General features: G+C 42.4%; 1 protein-coding gene across 2 annotated transcripts in view; it reads right to left on the bottom strand.

Moving 5' to 3' along the window:
• RNF175 (ring finger protein 175) overlaps positions 1-22,644 on the bottom strand; it is a 44,317-nt gene that overhangs the window by 5,682 nt on the left and 15,991 nt on the right. For both annotated transcript variants that reach the window (XM_032332742.1, XM_032332741.1), the window contains 4 exons: positions 13,871-14,025; positions 7,804-7,911; positions 6,283-6,403; positions 740-873 (listed from right to left, as the gene is read on the bottom strand). In XM_032332742.1, coding sequence (XP_032188633.1) covers positions 740-873; positions 6,283-6,403; positions 7,804-7,911; positions 13,871-14,025 — 518 coding nt within the window. The remainder of the gene's footprint in view (positions 1-739; positions 874-6,282; positions 6,404-7,803; positions 7,912-13,870; positions 14,026-22,644) is intronic.

Here is a 22,644-nt window from a genome sequence, read left to right as displayed (position 1 = left end):
GTGACTGGAATTCTCAAAGAATGCTGGTTTCCAGGCCCAGGTGTGTCCTAACACCTAAAGATCCATCAGCTATTTGGGGCAGAACTCCCAGGTAGAGGACCCCAATGGTTCAAGAACTGAGTGCTCAAGCTCTGGTCCCTCTTTCTATAATCAAAGGTGTCTTGCTACCCACGGCGTTGTCCTATTTTCAAGACCAAACCTGATACTGGGCTGCCCCCACACCTGACACAAGCAGGTTCCCGGGATTATTCCTAGGCAGAGCCCAATGTGTTGTGCTCAGTCCCGTGAGATTCAGACCCAGGTTCCACCTGCTTTAGTCCTGAGCTCCTCCCTGCACCGGAAACTCCACTTTTTCTCACACCCAGACCCTTCTCTCCCTGGTCCTTCTTGGCTATCTGTTCACTTACAGCTTTCCCAGCCAGCGTCTTGAGCACACACTGCAGCTTTTCCGTCCGTGTGGCATTGAGATTCAGTTTTAAAAAGAAAATTACGAGCAAAAGAGTAAATTATTCAGCAGGGATTATCCCAACGGAGAGAGATGGCTGAGGAGGATCAAGGCCTGGGGTTTGGGGGATGGGAGCTAGCTAAGGGAGGCAGAGGAGATGGTGAGACGGGGAGGAGGAAAGGAGGCGACAGCGCTCCCTGACTTGCCATCTCCCATGACCCACACAGAGTATATGAAAGTTGCCTTCCATCACTGGCTTGATGAAGCCCACGTGGTTTCATGTGAAAAGGATACACATGATTGCAGGAGAGCTGGTAGGTGTTTTCAATGAGCCCTTCTTCCTCGAGTTCCACAATGATCTTCTGGCCACAGACAGCACAGATATTGTCTGACAAGCTCCTTGTGGGCATCCCACTGACGCTGTAGAACTGTTGGGGGAGATGCACAGAGCACTGTTGGAAAGGAGGGCAAGTGCCATTCGTTCCCTGAACACAGCAACCCAGAGTCCTTACTGCTTCTTCCTTGGTTTAGGAGCATTGCTCCTCACAGGAATGCTTCAGTGGGGCTGAGGTCTTTAGGCAAGAGCCCACTGAACCCCACATGGACCCAAAGCACACGGCTAACTATAACCTTCAATTTAACCTCCTCAATGTGAATCCTTCAAGGGGAAAGTTCTCTTATCCAGGGCTATAGTTCATAGCTTTTTAAGGTTACCCAGACACTGACCCTTTCTCTTATTCTGGAGATTGAGTCACAGGTCTGGAGTAAACTGAGGCGTTGCTTTATTTCTTAATTCCCACGTGATGAGAAGGAGCACATGGACTAATCCCATTGGGTGCAATGTTTTTAGAATTCTAATTTAGGATTCCGGCATCTTTTAGTACCACAGATGAAGACTGATTCCAATATTGGCAGTGTTATTAGAGTCCCTAAGTGTTGGAGGCCACGGCACGGGTGGAGTCGAGGACCAAACCAGGCCCTGACTTGTGTCTCCTTCAAAGTCCGGACACCTTGACAAGGTTAAGCACGGGAAAGTGGAGCGCACTGAGAAAGGGTCAGTGCTCTGCGGCGTGCGCTCGCCTACGTGACTTCCCACACACTCTCCCTGCCGCAGGTGAACAATGTGGCCGGAGTTCTTAGTTAATCCTTGTTGTTCTGTACCTCCCAAGATCCACTCCCTGTTTGATTGTCTTGCTAATGGATTTAGCCAAAACTACCTGGGCTCATGAGGTTTGCTCGTACTTAATGTAAACTTGTTATAGGAACTTGCGGTCATCTGACTAGGTACTGATGTAATGCTCCTCCTATTCTGGTTTGCCTTATAAATGCTTCTAAGACGTGGAATCAGTTTGGCACTGTTGGTCATCCTCTTCAGTGTCCCACCTGGCCCCATCTCTTTGTCTCTTAACATTTTTTCATCATCCTCTTAGCCCCCACGGTTACCCTGGTTGATTCATGGCGTTGGCTGCGACACCTAAGAAGCTTTTTTTAAGATTATTTATTTATTTATTTATTTAAGAGAGAGAGAGAGAGCACAAGCAGGGGAATGGGGAGAGGGAGAGGGAGAAACACTTCTCTGCTGAGCAGGGAGCCTGATGTGGGGCTCCATCCCAGGACTCCGAGATCAGGACCTGAGCTGAGGCAGATGCTTAACAACTAAGCCACCCAAGTGCCCCTGTTTTTTTTTTTTTTTTTCCCTTCTAATCTAATGTCCTTATTCTATTCCAGAATCTCATCCAGGATACCACTTAGGCTCCTCTTGGTTATGGTGGTTTCTCAGATTTCAATTTTTTTTTTCAATGACTTTTACAGTTTGGCAAGTATTGTGTGGAATGTCCCTCAAATGGAATTTAGCTGGTGTCTTTCTCTTGAAGACACTGATGTTACGGGGTTTAGAGAGGTAGATAAGAGAGGTGACATTCTTACCACACCATAGGGCATGTACATGCTTTCAACAGGACTTACTGCTATTGCTGTTAACCTTGATCACCAGGCTTGTGACAGTGTTGTCACGGTTCTCCATTATAAAGCTATTCTTTCTTTTATTCCTTCCTATTCTGTACTCTTTGGAGGAAAATCACCCTGAGCAGCCCATTTGTAAGGAGAAGGGTGTTGTGCTCAGTCAGTGAGGCTTCTCCAGAGAAAAGGGAAAAATAGGATGTGTGTGTGTATCTAGACTAGCGTTTGGGTATTCAAACAATTGGGCACCCTAGCCCACCCAAGCTGACACAAAAAACTTGACCATACAGCCTTCTTAAGGTTGGAGTACCTACATAAATTATGTGGAATTCTTTGGCAAAAAAGATTTGTCTGGTCTCCTCCACTCATTTATTCATATCAATATGGAGTCGTGATATTTACTTTAGAATTGGGTTATAACCCAATGCTCCTGCTACTACTTCTACTGCTGCTCTTTTGTTGCACAGATTATTCCAGCTTTGGCCATTGGCAGCTTTTTCAGTTGGCTTCTGTATCTCTCTCGCTAACCCTTATCATTGTGGTATTTTTTTGTTTGGTTGGTTTTTTGAGTCCTTGCTTAATTTCTGGCAGTACAATATACTCCAGGCTCATTTGTACGTTCCCTACCAAGACCTAGAATCAACCATTTCTCCAAGGAGCCCTGGTTCCTTTTGTTGTAGAATAGTATTAGAAAAGATCTGGGCTCAGGGCACATGGATGGCTCAGTCAGTTGAGCACTGCCTTCGGCTCAGGTCATGATCCTGGGGTCCTAGGATCGAGGCCCACATTGGGCTTCCTGCTCAGTGGGGAGCCTGCTTCTCCCCTCTGCCTGCTGTTCTCCCATTCATGTTCTCTTTCTTGCTTATCTCTCTTTCTCTCTCAAATAAATAAATAAAATTCTTCAAAAAAGAAAAGAAAAAAAAGGAAAGATCTGGCCACAAGGTGTGCTCCTTGCTACTAGGGTGTCATTGCTTCTAGGGCTTCTTAGCTAACAGAGCCAGGAAATGTATCTGTATATACTAACCCATGGTGTTTAACATAGCAATAGATAGCTCTGTATCCATCTGTATATATATTTTTAAGATTTTATTTATTTATTTGACAGACAGAGATCATAAGAAGGTGGAGAGGCAGGCAGAGAGAGAGAGGAGGAAGAGCCGAGCAGAGAGCCCAATGTGCTCGATCCTGGACCATGACCTGCGCCGAAGGCAGAGGCTTTAACCCACTGAGCCACCCAGGCGCCCCTGTTCGTAACCTTCTGAGAGTGAGAGACATAGCTCCCACTATGGGTCCTCCATTTGCTTAGTTGTTCAGTTCTGGAATACATGGATAGCAGTATCAGAATTGTTAACCCACAGCCTCGAGGGAAACCACTTTATGAACTAGAGTACAGCACTTATGTTTGGTTCCTTTGCTTTTAATCTTTGATCTCTTCTCATTTCAAAGGTATTTAAGTCAGCACTTTCTTCTCCTACTCCCTGCATTGTGGTTATCTCATATATTTGTAATACAGTTAGATTCTTTTGTCACAGTCTACACTCTCTCCTGGCATTCTCTCCTATCCTAAATGATTTTCTGTATTTGTATACATTGTTTCACCCTTTCTGCTACAAGGCACTATTGATTTTTATAAATGTACAGTGTCATGTATTTCCCATTACAGTCGTACAGAATTTCACTGCCCTTAAAAATTCCCTGTACTTCACCTATTCAACCCTGTTCCCCGCTAAACCCCTGGCAACCACTGATCTGTTTACCATCTCCATAGTTGTGCCCTTTCCAAAATGTCATATAAATGGAATCATATAATATGTAGCCTTTTCTCATTGCCTCCTTTCACTTAGCAATATGTATTTGCAATTCATCCATGTTCTTACAGGGCTTAATAGCTCATTCCTTTTCCTGAGGAGCTTTTAAAACGAAGCAGATGCATTGGCTCCACTCCCAGAGATTCTGACTTAATTAGTCGGCTGAGGGGCTTAGGCTCTGGTGTGAGAATGGAAACTGCTCCTCCTTTCCCTCCTCCCTATCTCTGTCATAAGCATATGTACAAGCATGCATGCACGTGCACACACACCCCTCATCAGTTCAAGTCAATGTTGGCTGTGCCAAGAGATAGCTTGAAGCAGTGGGTTTTATATATTTGGTAGATGGAGTTAAGATGACAGAGGAGAAGCCTCTAAAAAGCTGTTGCTTAAAAACTTGTCTTATGAGGTTGAATCTCTTCTTCCTGGTCCACTGGAGGACAGAGAACATATAATTCTTCTCCTTGTCTCCTGTCCATAGACAAGCACAAGAGACTTCGGGAATTTTTTAGGGAATATGGCTTCTGGCCTTTGCTAGAGGAAGTAGGAGTGGAAGTGTTCCCTTCTGTGCTCACCATAAACATTAGAAAAAAGGCAGTTGTCCCATAGATGATGCTTGGTGGAGAAATTCCCAAAGGTATCTTGTTCTAGCATTATACCACATAAGTGGATTCCAGGCTACAGGAAAAGAGTAAGATAGAGCCTCCAGAAATGGAGAAGGGCAGATGGGATGGGGATGAAGTCAAGGTCATGTCTACTTGGTCCTGCCCCATAAATGGAGAGAGAGAAGAATGGTCCTGAATTACACTCTTCTCTTGCCACTCACACGAGCTTTTCCACTTCATATCTGGTGTGTACCAAGAGAACGGTAGAGGACAGAGACAGGAATTCTTGAAACCACTGGGTCATCCCTGGAGCCTCTGTAAGTTTTTAAGAGATAAGCATGTGTGGGGCGCCTGGGTGGCTCAGTGGGTTAAAGCCTCTGCCTTCGGCTCAGGTCGTGATCCTAGGGTCCTGGGATCGAGCCCCGCATCGGGCTCCCTGCTCAGCAGGGAGCCTGCTTCCCCCCCCGCCCCCCCCGCCTGCCTCTCTGCCTCCTTGTGATCTCTGTCTGTCAAATAAATAAATAAAATCTTTAAAAAAAAAAAAAAAAAAGAGAGATGCGCATGTGTCAGATGTAGATGAATGCTCCTAACATTTGAATCTGAAATCCACCAAACCAGAAAGTATGTATATTTGGAGTTTTAAGAGAGTTTTTGAAAAAGCTATTAGGGATATATATATATTTTTAATTCTAGAGAAAAAACACGCAGTCAGGATACATTTAGCTCAGTTTTTGTATCTTCTACTTCCTCTAATGCTGTGTAATAACTGATCTTTATGAGGAGTAACCCTGAGACACTGATGGATCCCAAAGTACTTTATGTACATCAGATATGACTTTCTGTGTTAGGCAGATGGAAAGATTTTTGTTATTATTGAAATTTTTACTAATCCTTTTCTTTTTTTTTAGAGAGATGAGGGAGGGGCAGAGGGAGATGGAGATAGAGAATCTTAAGTGGGCTCCAAGGCCAGCATAGAGTCCACTGTGGGACTCGATTTCATAACTCTGAGATCATGACCTGAGCTGAAATCAAGAGTTGAACGCTTACCGGACGGAGCCACCCAGGCATCCCTACTAATCCTTTCAGTTGGAGTATGCTACTTATTGTTGCTTCCAAATAATTATTTTATTTAAAAAGAGGCCTTTGGGGGTGCCTGACTGGCCCAGTCTATACAGCAGGTGACTCTTGATCTCAGGGTTGTGAGTCTGAGCCCCATGTTGGGTGCAGAGATGACATAAACATAAGTAAATAAATAAAAAGATGAGATGCCTTACTTCCAACCACTTTATATAAGTAAGAAGTATATTTTCTAATCAATTAGCAAAGATAATTTTTGATGCAAGGAGATTCAGGGAGCACTTGGCCTGGGAGAACCAAAAAAAGACCAACATGTTTCTGAAAACGGATGCAGATGTGTAAGATGAGACCATTTCTTCAAGTGGTTTCAGAGAATGAAAGCAACACTTACCCCTATTGTAGAAGCCATGTAATCTGAACAGATCTCAGCAAAGTCTCTCCCCATCACACCATAGTAGAGGCCATAGAACAAGGATACGATACCAAAATCCATTGAATCTCTGGCCTTGATTCTGTTGAAAACAACAGTGGACCGAAATAAGAACGTGGCATTCAGGGGGCTTGGGAAGGGCTCTAGCTTAGAAGACAATTCCTGCCAGAGTATCTAAGAGAAATTTGGGAGCTTTTTTTTTTTTTAATTGATTTTTTAAAATTTCTTCCTTCCTTCCTTCCTTCCCTCCCTCCCTTCTTTTTCTTTCTTTCTTCCTTTCTTTCTTTCAGAATTTTAAATTCTCTAAATTCCCCTCGGATTTTATTACTCAGTGGCAAGTGGACAAAGTAATTCTTGAGAAGGTACTTCTAATGAGTGGTTCTCAGGTTGGGCTGTGCAAAGAAAGGCCTGGGCGGCTTGTAAAACTGCCCCCTGCACCTGGGCCTCCCAGGCCAATAACATCTGACTCTCTGGGGCTGAGGCCTGTGCGGCAATATTTTTGGAACCTCTCCAGACCCCAGGTGATTCCAGGGGGCAGCTAACATAAAGAACCTCTTTAACTGAGCTGTGGTTCTCAGCCTGCAATATAGATTAGAATCACCTGGGGGGAAGCTTAAGACTCTGGGGATCAGGAGCTGTAAAGTATGTGGCCTGGGCTGGGTCAGCCTAGCAGTGCTTTTTAGAAGTTTCTCAGGTTTGGGAATCTCTGCTTTCAAATACTTTACTTAATGGATACTCCAGATAGATAGGATTATCCCCACTTTGCATTTGAAAAAAATGGAGATCTAGAAGAAATGATTTGCTTAACATGACAATTGGTCCCAGGGATCAAGCTCCAATTTTGAGGCCCTTTGGTACTGTGCCACTGTTGCCATGTATTAGTCAGAAAAAAAACCCAAAAACGAAACTGTGCAAGTTGGATCACATTTCAAGTATAATAGGATTCTCTAAAATAACCCCACCCCATTTTTTAAAAAAAGATTTTGTGTATTAGAGAAAGAGAGGGCACACAAGCAGGGGAGAGGCAAAGACAGAGGGAGAAGCAGGCTCTCTGCTGAGCAGGGAGCCAGAATTCAGGCAGTGAGCCCAGGACCCTGAGATCATGAACTGAGCTGAAGGCAGCCGTTTAACCACCAGGCACCTTGCCCCCACCCCATTTTCATTTATTTATTTATTTATTTATTTATTTATTTATTTGACAGACAGAGAACACAAGTAGGCAGAAAGGCAGGCAGAGAGAGGAAGGGAAGCAGGCTCCCCACCGAGGAGAGAGCCCGACGCGGGGCTCGATCCCAGGACCCCGAGACCATGACCAGAGCCGAAGGCAGCGGCCCAATCCACTGAGCCACCCAGGCGCCCCCCCACCCCATTTTTAAGGGAAATATTTCTTTAAGAAATGAACAATTGGCCCCTAATTTAATTAGCTCCTAATTTAATGAATCTTAATCATTAGGTACTAAGGTCTTAATTGGAGATACTTACCTGAAAAGTAAATTGAATCCACACATTGTAAACATGATAGCCAAATAACCCACAACACCAAATGCATAGCTGAGTTTGTAGATTAGGAGAAACCATTTGTAGACCAATCTGTGAAGAGTAAAGTGGGGATAAATACAGAACATGATATATTATAAAGTATTTTACCTTCCTCAAACATTTTTGTAAGTCAGTTTTTAATTTCTAGAATTCTATTTTTTATGTAATATATGTGAGTAGATTATATCATCTAAACTCAGTAATAATCTACAGTTTTAATATATCAACAAAGCGTATAAATAGTATGCACACGCATATACAAATTCATTGTAACTTATCTATATTCTTCATGTAAGAGTGATCTTCAGGGATGGTTTCTCTGTCTGGGAGGCTGCCTCCCCTTCTCTTTTTTGGCCCTACGGTTATCTTAGAGTGGCTTTGGCAGGAATAGCTTGGAAGTAAGTAGAAGAGGAACAGAGAAGTCAGGAGGAGGGAACCTCCTGTCTTGGGAGTTTCTCCCCACTCCTGTTCTGGCTACCCTTCCACCCCCTCCCCCAGGCCCAGGGCAGATGTCATCAGCAGTGAGCTCAGCCTCATCCCAAGTCCTCTCTACTCACAGAACCCCTCCCCTAGCCCTGGGATGGAATCAGAAGTGAGCCTTGGGGGGGGTTTTCTCTTGCCCTGTGGATAGGTCCAGGCATGTACCCTGACCACTCTTAAAGACTTTCCTTCTTCCCATGGGGGTGAAATGGAGAAGTGGGAGATGGGGATAGAGAGGAAGGGTATAGATGATCTGGCAGAGGACCCCATACCCTGTTTGTTTCCCTTATCCCTGGCAGTAAAATCCCTTAGAAAAACTATAGAGGGGGCCACGTGGCTGCTTCATGCCTGGTAGGATGTGGGAAGAGGTCAGGAGCCCAGATCCCTGGGCAAGTACCACAGAGCAAGGTTGTGAGCACTGGAACAAGAAGAGGCGGTAGAAGGAGCAGGAGCAGCTGGGTGCTGTCCTTGGGTCTCAGAGTAAAGAGGCAGGTGGCTGGACTGTTGCTCCCAAGTAGGAGGCCTTGTTTGCCTCTCAGCTTGTCCCTCTGGTTCTCAGAAGCCCCTGTTCCTGCCTTTAACAGTGCTCTTCACTGTTAGAATGTGTGGAGAATGAGTGGAGAATCACACTCCAGAGACTACCATGCTGTCTTACCTTCAGCCCCTGGAGCCCTGCCTCCAACTCTCTCACCTCCCCCGGCTTCCTCTCTGTTGGAGCCATTGCTCCCAGTGCTTAAGTTCTATGATATTACTGATGCAGTGTTTCGAAGTTATTTTAAAAGATGTCCTGCTTCACTGACTTCTAGTCAGAAAGGACCTTGTGAAGCATGATGCTTTACATGGGGTTGGTGGGCTGGCTTGAGACACGAGTTGTCATTTACATAATTTATTTTATTTTTTTTTAATTATGTTAGTCACCATATAGCACATCATTAATTTTGATGTACTGTTCAATGATTATCTGCATATAATACCCAGTGCTCATTACAACACGTGCCTTTCTTAATACTGATCACCCAGTTAGCTATCCCCCCCACTCCCCCACCCTCTGAAACCCTCAGTTTGTTTCCTGGAGTCCATAGTCTCTCATGGTTCATCTCCCCCACCACCGATTTTCCCCTCTTCAGTTTTCCCTTCCTTCCCCTAAGGTCCTCCGTGCTATTCCTTATGTTCCACATATAAGTGAAACCATATGATAATTGCCTTTCTCTGCTAGACCTATTTCACTCAGCATAATTGCCTTCCATTCCATCCATGTCGATGCAAGTGGTGGATATTCATCCTTTCTGATGGCTGAGTAATATTCCATTGTATATATGGACCACATCTTTATCCATCCATCTGTTGAAGGGCATCTCGGCACCCTCCACAGTTTGGCTGTTGTGGACATTGCTGTTGTGAACATTGGGGTGCATGTGGCCCTTCTTTTCAGTACATTTGTATCTTTGGGGTAAATACCCAGTAGTGAAATTGCTGGGTTGTACCATAGCTCTATTTGAAAGAAATTGAGGAAGACAAAAAAAAAAATGGAAAAGCATTCCATGCTCACGGATTGGAAGAATAAACACTGTTGAAATTTCTATCCTACCCAGAGAAATCTACACTTTGAATGCCATCCCTATTAAAATACCATTGGCATTTTTCAAGGAACTGGAACAAACAATCCTAAAATTTATATGGAACCAGAAAAGAACCCAAATTGCCAAGGGGAGGTTGAAAAGGAAAAACAAAGCTGGGGGTAGCATGTTGCCTAACTTCAAGCTATATTTCAAAACTGTGATCACCAAGACAGTATGGTACATACTGTCTTGTACAAAGACAGACACATAGATCAATGGAGCAGAATAGAGAGCCCAGAAATGGACCTTCAGCTCTATGGGCAGCTAAAATTTGACAAAGCAGGAAAGACTATCCAAAGGAAAAAAGATAGTCTCCTCAGTAGATGGTGTGGGAAAATCTGGACAGCCATATATAGAAGAATGAAACTCTACCATTCTCTTATACCACACACAAAGATAAACTCAAAATGATGAACAACCTCAATGTAAGACAGGAATCCATCAAAATCCTGGAAGAGAACATAGGTGGTAACCTCTTTGACATCAGCCACAGCAAACTCTTTCAAGATACATCTCTAAAGGCAAGGGAAACAAAAGCAAAAATGACCTTTTGGGACTTCATCAAGATTAAAAGTTTCTGCATAGCAAAGGAGGTGGTCAACAAAACTGAGAGGCAACCTACAGAATGAGAAAAGATATTTGCAAATGACATTACAGATAAAGGGCTAATACCCAAGTTCTATAAAGAACTCCTCAAACTCAAAGGTCAAGAAACAAATAATGAAGTAAAAAAAATGGGCAGAAGACATGAACAGACACTTCTCCAGAGAAGACAAGCAAATGGCTAACAGACACATGAAAAAGTACTCAACCTTGCTAGCCATCAGGGAAATACAAATCAAAACCAAAATGAGATACCACCTTCCACCAGTTAGAATAGCAAAAATTAACAAAACAGGGAACAACAAATGTTGGAGAGGATAGCTGTTGGAGTAGATGAAATATTGGAGTGGAGAAAGGGGAACCCTCTTATACTGTTGGTGGCACATGCCACTCTGGAAAACAGTGCGGAGTTTCCTCAAGTAGTTAAAAATAGCGCTACCATTTACATCATTTCAAAGATGAAGGGCTGGGCTATGTGGGCCACGCCTCCTCCTGCAGCTTTAATCCTGCCCATGGGGGTGGTCACCTGTGGGGAATTCCACAAAGCCGGAAACTGAAACAGGACTGCACAAGGTGGATCAAGTCGCTCTGAGCCTTTGTCATTTCTAAAACGAGTCAGCGAGGGCTCTGAGGGGGGTCTTTCTGCCAAAGTGACTCCTTGGTCTTTTGTTCCTTTTGATTTGCCAGTGCCTAGCAGTTTTGATCACTGCTCAGGGTAGGCCAGTGGAGGCTAAAGTCTGGTGTTGCTAAAGTCTGGGGAGAGCGGCCAGTTCTGAGAGGGCCTCCCTGTCTGCCCTCACAGCACCAAAGTGGGGGTCCTAGAACTCCAGGTGTACTCCAACTCGATGTACTTGAGATGGGCCCCTCAAGGTTGTGCCAGCACCATAGGTGTTCCTGACTCTAAACTTTGGGGTTTCTCTGCTAATGATTTGTTGATGTCCTAAAGGGACAGCATGCTGGTGGGAGGAGGGGTTTTGCATGCTGCTTGTCCTTGGTATGATTCTGGGCTCCCCTTCCCCGTCACTGCCTGTGGGACTCTGGCCATCTTACTCTGGCATTTCTTCCTGGGAGTGCCCCATTTATAAAGTGGGGGTGACCACACTCGCTCCTGTGGTAGTCCTGAAGATTATGTGGGACAATGTTAAGAAGCCTCGGCACATTCAATACTCAATATGTCATATATAATTATTACAGATGTGTTAGATTTTTCCAAATCCCCCACCCCCAAATCTTCCTGCTTATTAGGGATACATGTTTCTAGAGTGCTAGAGTCCAGAACTCCCTTGCTACTTAGATTACAACTGGAAGGCAGAGAAACCGGAGTAGGACTCGTGCAGCCTCCACAAAGACAGATGTGGCCAAGCCTGGCTCTGTTGGCCCGTTTGTGGCCTGTTTTTGAGCCTTAACTCTACTGCAGTAGAGAGGAAACTCCCTTTCCTTTCTCTTACTCTGACCCACTGGTCAGGGCTTGGTATATTCTGGGGGAGGAACAGCTGGTTTTAAATGGTGTCGGGGCAGGGGACCCCTCCCCTTGGGTTTGCCTTTGCACCCTGCTGATTTGCTCTGACCAGTTTTCCCAGTCTGTAATGAAATCCTGTTTCCAAATGGAATATGGCTAAGAAGTGATTTACCTATGACATGATGATTAAACAAAGATCCATAAAGATCTTTAGGGCCTCCTACCTCTCAAAAACAGGAACTTCTCTTTCTAGGCTGCTTTTCTAGGAGTTAATGGGATCCTAATTAGCCTTTCCCATTGTCCTCTCTTCAAATGGTGGCTAGGTCTTTCCTTAAATGGTAGTGAGGCCTTGTTGGCTGTCAGGCTCTGTCTGCCAGGGCTCTGAGTGTGGAGGCAGGAGAAGCTGAAATGGGTGTGCGGTGGGCACAGATCCCTGGCCATCTGAGATAAATGAGGCATGGAGTATAACGAGGTAGCATTTGCATATTCTTTGTCATGAAGTTCCTCTGCAATGAACCAGCTAACGTGCACAGAAATACTGTCTAACTAGGTTGATTCATTCTATACTGGAGAAGTGAACTAGTCTCACTGAAATACAATATAGATTATATCCAGGGAATGGAAACAAGTACATTTTGGTTCATCCAAAATTTGGACCACTTTCACAAGTCTTAAATAACTGGCAATATTTTTTTAAGGAGAAATTGTGCCATATGTCCATGTGCTGATGGGCAAGTCAGGCCATGCAAAGGCTGTCGCAAACCCCAAACTCCCCAGTTTGGGAGGTCTCCTAACACCACCCCAAAGCTCTTCCCAAAGTGGGATTAAGTTAAACATCAACCTGAATTTACTTATTTGAATGCCAATCTTTTTAAAAAATTATTTATTTTTTAAAGCAGTCTGTGCATACAAACGTGGGTCTTGAACTCATGACCTGAGATCAAGAGTCACATGCTCTTCTGGTTGAGCCAGCCAAGACGCCCTCAAAGATTCATCTTGATCATTACATTTATTTATCTGATTTTTCTCACTGCATATTTTTTCTTCTCCAAAGTAGAAGGAAAAGTTGGTATTCGTCTCTCCCACTTTTTTAGAGGATTAAGAACAAACATCTGAATGGCTAAACAATCATAAGAGCATTCCACAGGAGCTGAGGATTTATTCTTCAACAAAGATCAGAATTTGACATTGTCTTATTACCATGTAACACTTTACACATTTTTTCCTTATCCGATTTCAATTTTATCTAGACTCAGATTCAGATTTTTATCCAGAGAACAAAGAGAGCAAAAGCAAACTTGGGGGTGCATTATGAGGTTAAAAGCACTTTCGAAAGATTTGCAGATGATATGATGGGAATTATAGAAATGTCAAGAGGTTGGCCATGGTAATTAAGATGATCATTGGAATAGGAAAGCCTCATTTGTTATGAGAGGAGTAAGTTGTCCATTGCTTATGATTTGTCTGACATAAAATACATACATAGTTGTTAGAAATGCCAGCATCGAACTCTTGTTCTATTATAAAATATGTGTAACCCAACATACAATGGAGTCAAACAAAATGCTGAGCTAAAAATAAAGATGAAAATGGTGCTCTAGAAAGTTTAAACTTTTACTTCTCTTCCTTCTGGCTTTCATCTGAAGCAATAAATGTTATAGGTATGTCCAAATCGCTATTAAATAATGAACATGTACAGCAGTACAGCTAATCTCTAAATAGTTTGTCTACTGAAGGCAAAAGAAGTGTAATGCTTTCCTTCCCCATCCAGGAAAAAATGGAATTAAAGTATACTTCTTAGTGGTTACAATAAGGAGGACGTCAGGGAAGGAACAAAGGGACTACATACCGTGGTGTTCTCCCCGAGAGGGGTTTTCGGGTAGCTCTGAACAGGATGTAACTGGTGATAACCGAGAACATTCCCCACAGAGAAAGAAACCGCCACCAGTAGAGTTTTATTGTGAAGTAGAGAGGGACAACCCACATTTGCAACAGTGTCACCAGCTGTCAGAAAAATGAACAGAAAGGCTCTTTCAATGACTGAAGACCCAGAATGGCAAGTCCACCAGTAAATGATTCAGAAGCTACTCTGGGGGGGGGAACCACCTCTACCACCCTGTCTGTAACATGCAGCTGGCTCACCGTCCAGCTGTAAGTTCTTCTGTACATGCAAAGTTTTGAGGGACTTGGTTTGGTCATCTGAGAATTCAAATTGGAAAGAACGCCAAATAATCATTTTCTTTTACGTCTTTTTGCCTGGGTATTTTAGATGAAAGCAACTTTGGGCTTCAAAAGCTACATGACTTTGGACAAATGAGCCTCACTTGTGTTGTAAAATTGGGGGTAATAATGCCTGTCCTGTTTGCCTGTGCTGACCGAGGTAATTAAGATGATCATTGGAATAGGAAAGCCTCATTTGTTATGAGAGGAGTAAGTTGTCCATTGCTTATGATTTGTCTGACATAAAATACATACATAGTTGTTAGAAATGCCAACATCCTTATGATTTGTCAGACAAATCACAGATAGGAAAGTGCTCTGGAAACAGTATGTAATAAACATGGAGCCAAGCGACTGTTTTTCCTATCACGAGCACATGTACAAATGCACAGTGATGGCAAAGGAGGAAGTGACGTCACAACAGCTCCTGGGAACACTTTTGTCTGCTGCCCCAGTGCATTGTGTAGGGTTAACTCTTGTGTCCCATCTGTGGGATCCCCTCATCCCCTGACTATTCGATATGAAGCCCATCGTTTTGCTTCTTGCTTTGCCTTTTTAGGTATTGGTGGCTTTTCTAGGCAAGCCAAGATGTGAAGCAAACTCCTTCCTATTCATCTGTGTGTAACTCCGTGTGGCCTGTACCACTGACCCGAGTGCGAGTGACCTTAGAGGGTTAAGTTGCCTGGCCCCAATCCCATATGGCAGAAGCAGGAGGGACTGAGCTGCAGGCTTGTGGGTCAGCTTGATACCATCACCACACTGACAGGCGCATTCTTTTTTTTTTTTTTTTTAAAGATTTTACTTTTTTATTTGACAGACAGAGATCACACATAGGCAGAGAGGCAGGCAGAGAGGAGGGAGCAGGCTCCCCGTTGAGCAGAGAGCCCAATGCAGGACTCAATCCGAGGACCCTGGGATCATGACCTGAGCCGAAGGCAGAGGCTTTAACCCACTGAGCCACCCAGGTGCCCCCACGTGCATTCTTTAGATCAGGCCCAATACCAGCTATCACCTCTCCTGGGAAAAGCAGACAGGCTTAAACAACAGCCATAACCTCTGATCTTTTGTTTGATTACATGCACACTAACCACCTATGATCTGCTCAGCACCAATGTAAGAGGGGGATGGCAAAGACAGTTTGTCGCATGTGAGGATGTTCATTGGTGGGCACCAGGCAATGTTCTGCTGAGGTGAATTCTGAGCCTGGGGCTTTAATTTTCCATCCTACCTTGTGAGAATGGTTATAGTGAATCCATGAGTTAGCTGCTTTATTTAGGAAATCAAGATGAATTTGGCTTTGCTTAAGGAAGTAGAATACTGGGGCACCTGGGTGGCTCAGTCGGTTAAGTGTCTGCCTTCCGCTCAGGTCATGATCCCAGGGTCCTAGGATCGAGTCCCACATTGGGCAACTAGCGCAGCGGGGAGTCTGCTTCTTCCTCTCCCTCTGCTTGCCACTCTGCCTGCTTGTGTTCTCTTTCTATCTCTCTGTCAAATGAATAAATAAAATCTTAAAAAAAAAAAAAAAAAGGAAGTGGAATACTCTTCCTGAGGGCCAGAAACTACATACTAAGTAAGACTCGCTATACTTGAGAACTCAGCACTAGCCAACGTGACCCTCTGCTATTGATAGTAAACGTGGGAGGTGCCCTTAAAGAAAGTCACACGAGTATTTGGGTATTTTACTCCCTACAGCTGATTTTGGAGATAGTTATCTATGATAAATGACATGTTTTCTGGCTTCTTTAGTTTATTACTTCTGATATTGAAAAAGGAAATGGACATGATTTCCCTCTTTCAAAATCTGATCATCTACCTTTGCATTTTTCATCTTTCTGTCTTAACAGTTCGATTTGTCTTGAGCTCTCAGTGTTATATGTAGGTGATGAGTCACTGAATTCTACATTGGAAACCAACATTTCACTGTATGTTAACTAACTAGAATTTAAAAATTAAAAAAAAACCCAATTTGATCATTTTTTTATCTCCCCCATAAAAATGCTGAATTTTTAAAGAATAATGATTCAGTTCATTTTAATTCAGCAAAACTACCATACCTCTATATTTTATACTTTACATCATAAGCCAGAATAGGTTAGACTAATCCATTTCCTCAAGTCCATGGAATTATTATCATCTATAATACTTTGGAGTAATGATTGGGTCATATTTTTATAATACTAGTTCTCCTTGTGAATCAACCCATTTCTAGAAGAGCTCAAATTTCTCTTACTCGATGCCTGGGCTTAATTAGCAGTGAATAACCATGTTCAAATATATAGACATGCTATTTTAAAAAAATAGGCCTGAGAGATCAGAAATAAAAGAAAAGCAAAGAATCATCATAGCAGGAATGCAACTGTGTAATTTCTTAACTATCTTTAAAGTGTAAACCCAGTGCCATATTTTCTCAACATGCACAGAGCAAGATTAGAAATGTGCATTACAAATTCACTAATTGTAGAGGTCATTTTGAATATATTTTTTTAAAGATTTTATTTATTTATTTGACAGAGAGAAATCACAAGTAGACGGAGAGGCAGGCAGAGAGAGAGAGAGGGAAGCAGGCTCCCCGCTGAGCAGAGAGCCCGATGCGGGACTCGATCCCAGGACCCTGAGATCATGACCTGAGCTGAAGGCAGCGGCTTAACCCACTGAGCCACCCTGGTGCCCTGTAGAGGTCATTTTGAAACGAGGGCCACATTTCGTATCAATTTAAAAGATTCTTTATCAATTTCCAGAGCAGTTCAAACTTCTCATTTTAACAGCAACTGCCACATATGAAATGTAGGAATTTGGTGCCTCATAAATAAATACACGAAATCTGTGAAATCGAGGTGCATGCTTGCAAATGAGGAGGCCTGGCAGCTGGGACACATTAATAATGCCAGAGGGGTCACCATCTGGGCACGTGCATATAAAATAAAGCTGCATTCCTGGCTAAGGGCAGCCTGTGCATCTGGATCCCATCACCAAATGTTCTCCCCACCCACATGTTGTGGCAGAAGGAATTTCCTGACGAATCAGATGCTGCCCAAAGGTACCATGCTTTTCCTTGGAGCTAGGCACATCATAAATCGGAAAAGAACAGCAAATCAAGTCAAAACAAAGATAGCTTTTTATTGGCCTAATTATATACAATGATGATTGGATCACACAACATAAAAGAGAGAAAAGGAAAGGGAGGTGGGAGAGAGAAAGAAGAGAGAGAGAGAAAGAGAGAGAGAGGAGGCAGGGAGGGAGGGAAGAAGGGGCAGAAGTAGGAAGTTATGTGATGCTCATTTCCTTTGCACTGCAAATCCCTAAGTATTTGCAGCCATTTGTCCATGTGTCTCTGTGTATTTGTGCAGGTGGAGGTGCAGCAAGAGCAAGGAGATGCCAGAGGTAAGCAGAAAATGATCAGTAAATAAATGACTCCAGGAAATACTGCTGCTGTGATCAGTGCCAAGGCAATGAAGGAGCGTGGACATAAATCAGACAAGTAGAATGATGGAATCTTGGCATATGAAGGGCCATTAGATTTTCACTTGGTCCTTACTTCTATCTTCAAATCAATTCAGACTGTTGATTTTGCTCTTCAAATTCTTCAAGGAGATTCTGCAATGTTATGTATGTATGAAACTGTATCTATTTGTGTGTTGCCTCATTTAAAAAAGATTCAAGGAGGCAGAAGGCTTTACTGGTATGGTAATACGTTCTAGTGTTTCACAGCTATTAATAGGCAGGAAGTTGATTTAAATAGAGCAATATTTCAATCTGTGGCAAATTATTTGCCTGTGTGTGGACACAAATGAACAGTGTATCTGAAGTCCAAGTTCTGTGTATGTAGTCATCAGGCCTTCTAGTGATCTGAAGGGAAGTACAAGTATTCTTTTTTGGCCTCTTCCCCCTATTTCCTGCAGATATGAAAAGTAGGATATATAAAAGGAGGTGGAGAGGGTGGTGTGGAATGAGATTTTATTTTTTAATTAAATGCTGTTTAAAAAATGCTGTTAAAAGCATTTGGAAATAATTTAACTTTGAAGTTCTGCCAAGTCCAAACCATATCAACACTATAAGTTGAAAAGAGCAAAATTCAAATATCCAGATGCTCTATCTTGTACTAAAACTGTGACTATTTGGAAACATCCAGGTATTTAGTAGTATTCCAAACAAAATAAGAATTTTCCACTTCTCACCTACTTTCTCTCTTCACTTTTTGACATCACACAGGAGCAGTTAATGTTCTATTTTTAAATGTTGTTTTCTAAATAACATGTTTCCTTTGATCTAGGTATTTATAATAAGCTGCTCTGACACACATACAGTTCCTACAGACCATGGATCAGAATCTAAGACAAACCAAACAGTCACTTCAGAAGCTAGACATTTCTTAAAAGTTGTAATCTGAAAATGTTTCCAGCATTTTAAATTAGTCCCTTCCCCCCTGAAATCCAAATTGTTCACGAAATGATGTGAAACTAATACTATTTTATATGTCGTAGATAATACCTTCAAGGTGTAAATAAATAATAAGTGACCTGGCTCCCACCATGTGCCATTTATTTCTTAATTGTTCCCTTCCAGGATACATATGGAGCAGTATGGGGTTTGCCATACTCCCATGGGACACTTTTTATCAGTTGCTCATGTGCAATTCCCACTGCCTTACTGGTATAGACTCCTCTGATTTCCAAAGGGACTTAGAGCAGTACCTTTCCCCCCTAATTCCCTTCAGTGAAGTAGTTTCATACATTTGTAATGTCACCATCTGCATTTCCTGGGAATTCTCCAATCTCCTAAATGGAATTTTTAAAAAATTGGCATGCCTTAACTTCTGCTCGGTGTCCTGTACTGTTCAGTGGGATTTGACAAACGCATACAATTTTGTATCCACAGTAACAGTATAATGCAGGTCAATATTATGGCCCTAAAGTCCTCATTTTACTTGTTTGTCCTTCTCTCTTCCCTCCTTGAGCCACTGATAGCCAATGGTCACATTATGATCATGCCAATGATTATTTTCTCAGGGTGTATTACTGGAATCCTACAGCAGGCAGCCTTTTCAGATCAGCTTGTTTAACCAAGTTTCTTTCATGTCCTTTCATGGCTTGATAGCCTCTATCCTTTTACTGCAGACTAACACTCCATTGTATAAATATACCACAATTTATTCCAATTTTATTTATTTTTTATTTATTTTTTATTTTTTTTAAAGATTTTATTTATTTATTTGGCAGACAGAGATCACAAGTAGGCAGAGAGGCAGGCAGAGAGAGAGGAGGAAGCAGGCTCCCTGCAGAGCAGAGAGCCCGATGCGGGACTCGATCCCAGGACCCTGAGATCATGACCTGAGCCGAAGGCAGCGGCTTAACCCACTGAGCCACCCAGGTGCCCATAACTTAAATGACCCATGGTTTCAGAAACACATTTCTGCTTCTTTTTTTTTTTTTTTTTAAGATTTTTATTTATTTATCAGAGAGAGAGAGGGGGAGAGAGCGAGCACAGGCAGACAGAATGGCAGGCAGAGGCAGAGGGAGAAGCAGGCTCCCTGCTGAGCAAGGAGCCCGATGTGGGACTCGATCCCAGGACACTGGGATCATGACCCGAGCCGAAGGCAGCTGCTCAACCAACTGAGCCACCCAGGCGTCCCACTATTCCAATTTTAAAGGACAGCTTGGTTGTTTCCAGTTTTGGGTAATTATAAATAAAGGCACTATTAAATATTTGCATGCAGGTTTTTGTGTCAATGTAGACTTTCATTTCCACTGGGTAAACACCTAGTAGTGTGATTGCTGGATCACGTAGGAAGACTATGCTTTTTGGGAAACTGCCCAGGGGACTTCCAGAGTGGCTTTAGCATTTTGAATTCCCACCAAGATTTCCTGCTTTCTGCATCCTCATCAGCATTTAGCATTGTCAGTTTCTTTGGATCCTAATCATTCTAAAATGTATGTATTAGTATCTTATTATCGTTTTAATTTGCAGTTTCCTAATAACATGCTGATGAACTACTTTTCATATGTTTATTTGCCATTTGTATATTTCCTTGATGAGCTCTCTTTTCAGATCTTTTGGCATTTAGCTTATTTTCTTATCATTGGGTTTTAAGCATATTTGGAGTAACTGTCCTGGGATGGATGTTCGTTTTGCAGTTATTTTCTCCCCTTCTGCGATTTGTCTTTTCATTCTCTTCATAGTATCTCTCACAGAGCAGTTTAATTGCTATAAAATCCAACCTACCAATATTTTTTTTCATGTATCATGCTTTTGGTGTTCTAAATTCATCAAGATTTTGCCCCCATGTTATCTTCTAGGAGTTTATAGTTTTGCACTTTATATTTAGACCTGTGATCTACTTTGAGTTAATTTAACGTTTTAAAAGATTTTATTTATTTATTTGTCAGAGAGGCAGAGAGAGAGAGAGCATAAGCAGGGGGAGCAGCAGGCAGAGGGAGAGGCAGTTTCCCTGCCAAGCAAGGAGCCTGACGCGGGGCTCGATTCCAGGACCCCAGGATCACAATTTGAGCCGAAGGCAGATGCTTAACCAACTGAGCCACCCAGTCATCCCAAGTTAATTTTAGTGAAATATATGTTCCAGATTTTTCTATCTCTCTTTTTTTTTTGCATATGCGTGTCCAGTTGTTCCAGCACCATTTGTTAGAAAGATTATTCTTTCATTGAATTATCTTTGCCCCTTTGTCATGGATCAGTTGACTGTATTTGTGTGGGTCTATTTATGCGCTCTCTGCTCCAGTCCATTGATCTAAATGTCTACTCTTTCACAAATGTCACACTGTATTGATTACTATAGCTTTACAATAAGTCTTGAAGTTGGGTAGTGTCAATCCTCCAACATTGTTTTCTTCAGTGTTGTGTTGCCTATTCTGGGTCTTTTACCTTTCCATATAAAATGCAGATTTAGGGGGCGCCTGGGTGGCTCAGTGGGTTAAGCCGCTGCCTTCGGCTCAGGTCATGATCTCAGGGTCCTGGGATCAAGTCCCGCGTCGGGCTCTCTGCTCGGCAGGGAGCCTGCTTCCCTCTCTCTCTCTCTCTCTGGCTGCCTCTCCATCTACTTGTGATTTCTCTCTGTCAAATTAATAAATAAAAAAAATCTTAAAAAAAATGCAGATTTAGTTTGTTGATATTCACAAAATAGCTTGCTATGATTTTTTTATTGGGATCGTATTGAATCTATAGATCAATATCTTAACGATATCGAATATTCCAATCCATGAATATGGATTATCTTTCCATTTATTTTAGGTCTCCTGTTTTTATATACACATCTTATACATATTTTGTCAGATTTATACCTAAATATTCCTTTTTTAAGTGCCATTGTAAATGGTATTGTGTTTTGATTTCAAATTCCAGTTGTTCATTGCTAGTATATAAGAAAGCAATAGACTTATATATATTGACCTTATATCCCGCAACTTTGTTATAATCAGTTATTAGTTTCAGTGTTGTTTTTGTTGTTGTTGATTCTTTGGAGTTTTCTACAGAAGTCATGTCATCTACAAACAAAGATGCTTTTATTTCTTCCTTCCCAATCTGTATTTATCTGTCCCCCTTTTTCTGTCTTATTGCAGTAGCTAAGACAGTGCAATTCAGATAGATTTTCTTATATTCTTCCTTATCTTAAGGGGAAAGCAACCTGTTTCTCATCATTAAGTGTAATGCTAGCTGTAGGTTTTTTTTTTTTTTTAAAGATTTTATTTATTTGACAGAGATCATAAGTAGGCAGAGAGAGAGGAGGAAGCAGGCTCCCTGCTGAGCAGAGAGCCTGATGAGGGGCTCAATCCCAGGACCCCGGGATCAAAACTCGAGCCAAAGGCAGAGGCTTTAACCCACTGAGCCACCCAGGCGCCCCATGTAGGTTTTTTTAATAGATATTCTTTATCAATTTGAGGAAGTTCTCTATTTCTAGGTTGCTGATAATTTTTATATGAATGGGTGTTGTACCCTGTCAAATGCTTTTTTCTACATCTATTAACATGATCATAGACTTTTTTCTTCTTCAGCATCATAATGTGATTGATTACATAAATTAGTTTGTAATTTTTTTTTTTTAAAGATTTTGTTTATTTATTTGACAGACAGAGATCACAAGTAGGCAGAGAGGCAGGCAGAGAGAGAGAGAGGTGGAGGAAGCAGGCTCTCTTCTCTGCAGAGCAGAGAGCCCGATGCGGGACTCGATCCCAGGACCCTGAGATCATGACCTGAGCTGCAGGCAGAGGCTTTAACCCACTGAGCCACCCAGGTGCCCTCGTCTGTAATTTTTGAACCAACCTTACATATCTGGAGTAAATCCCATTTGGCCATAGTGTATAATTCCTTTTATACATTGTTTAATTTGATTTGCTAGTATTTTGTGGGGGGATTTTTACATTTGTGTTCATGAGAGATACTGGTATGATTTCT

This window comes from Mustela erminea, chromosome 2 (assembly GCF_009829155.1).
Source record: "Mustela erminea isolate mMusErm1 chromosome 2, mMusErm1.Pri, whole genome shotgun sequence".
Classification (NCBI taxonomy): Eukaryota; Metazoa; Chordata; class Mammalia; order Carnivora; family Mustelidae; genus Mustela; species Mustela erminea.
Note: the sequence above shows the minus strand (reverse complement) of the source record. Positions and strands in the feature narration are given on the sequence as shown.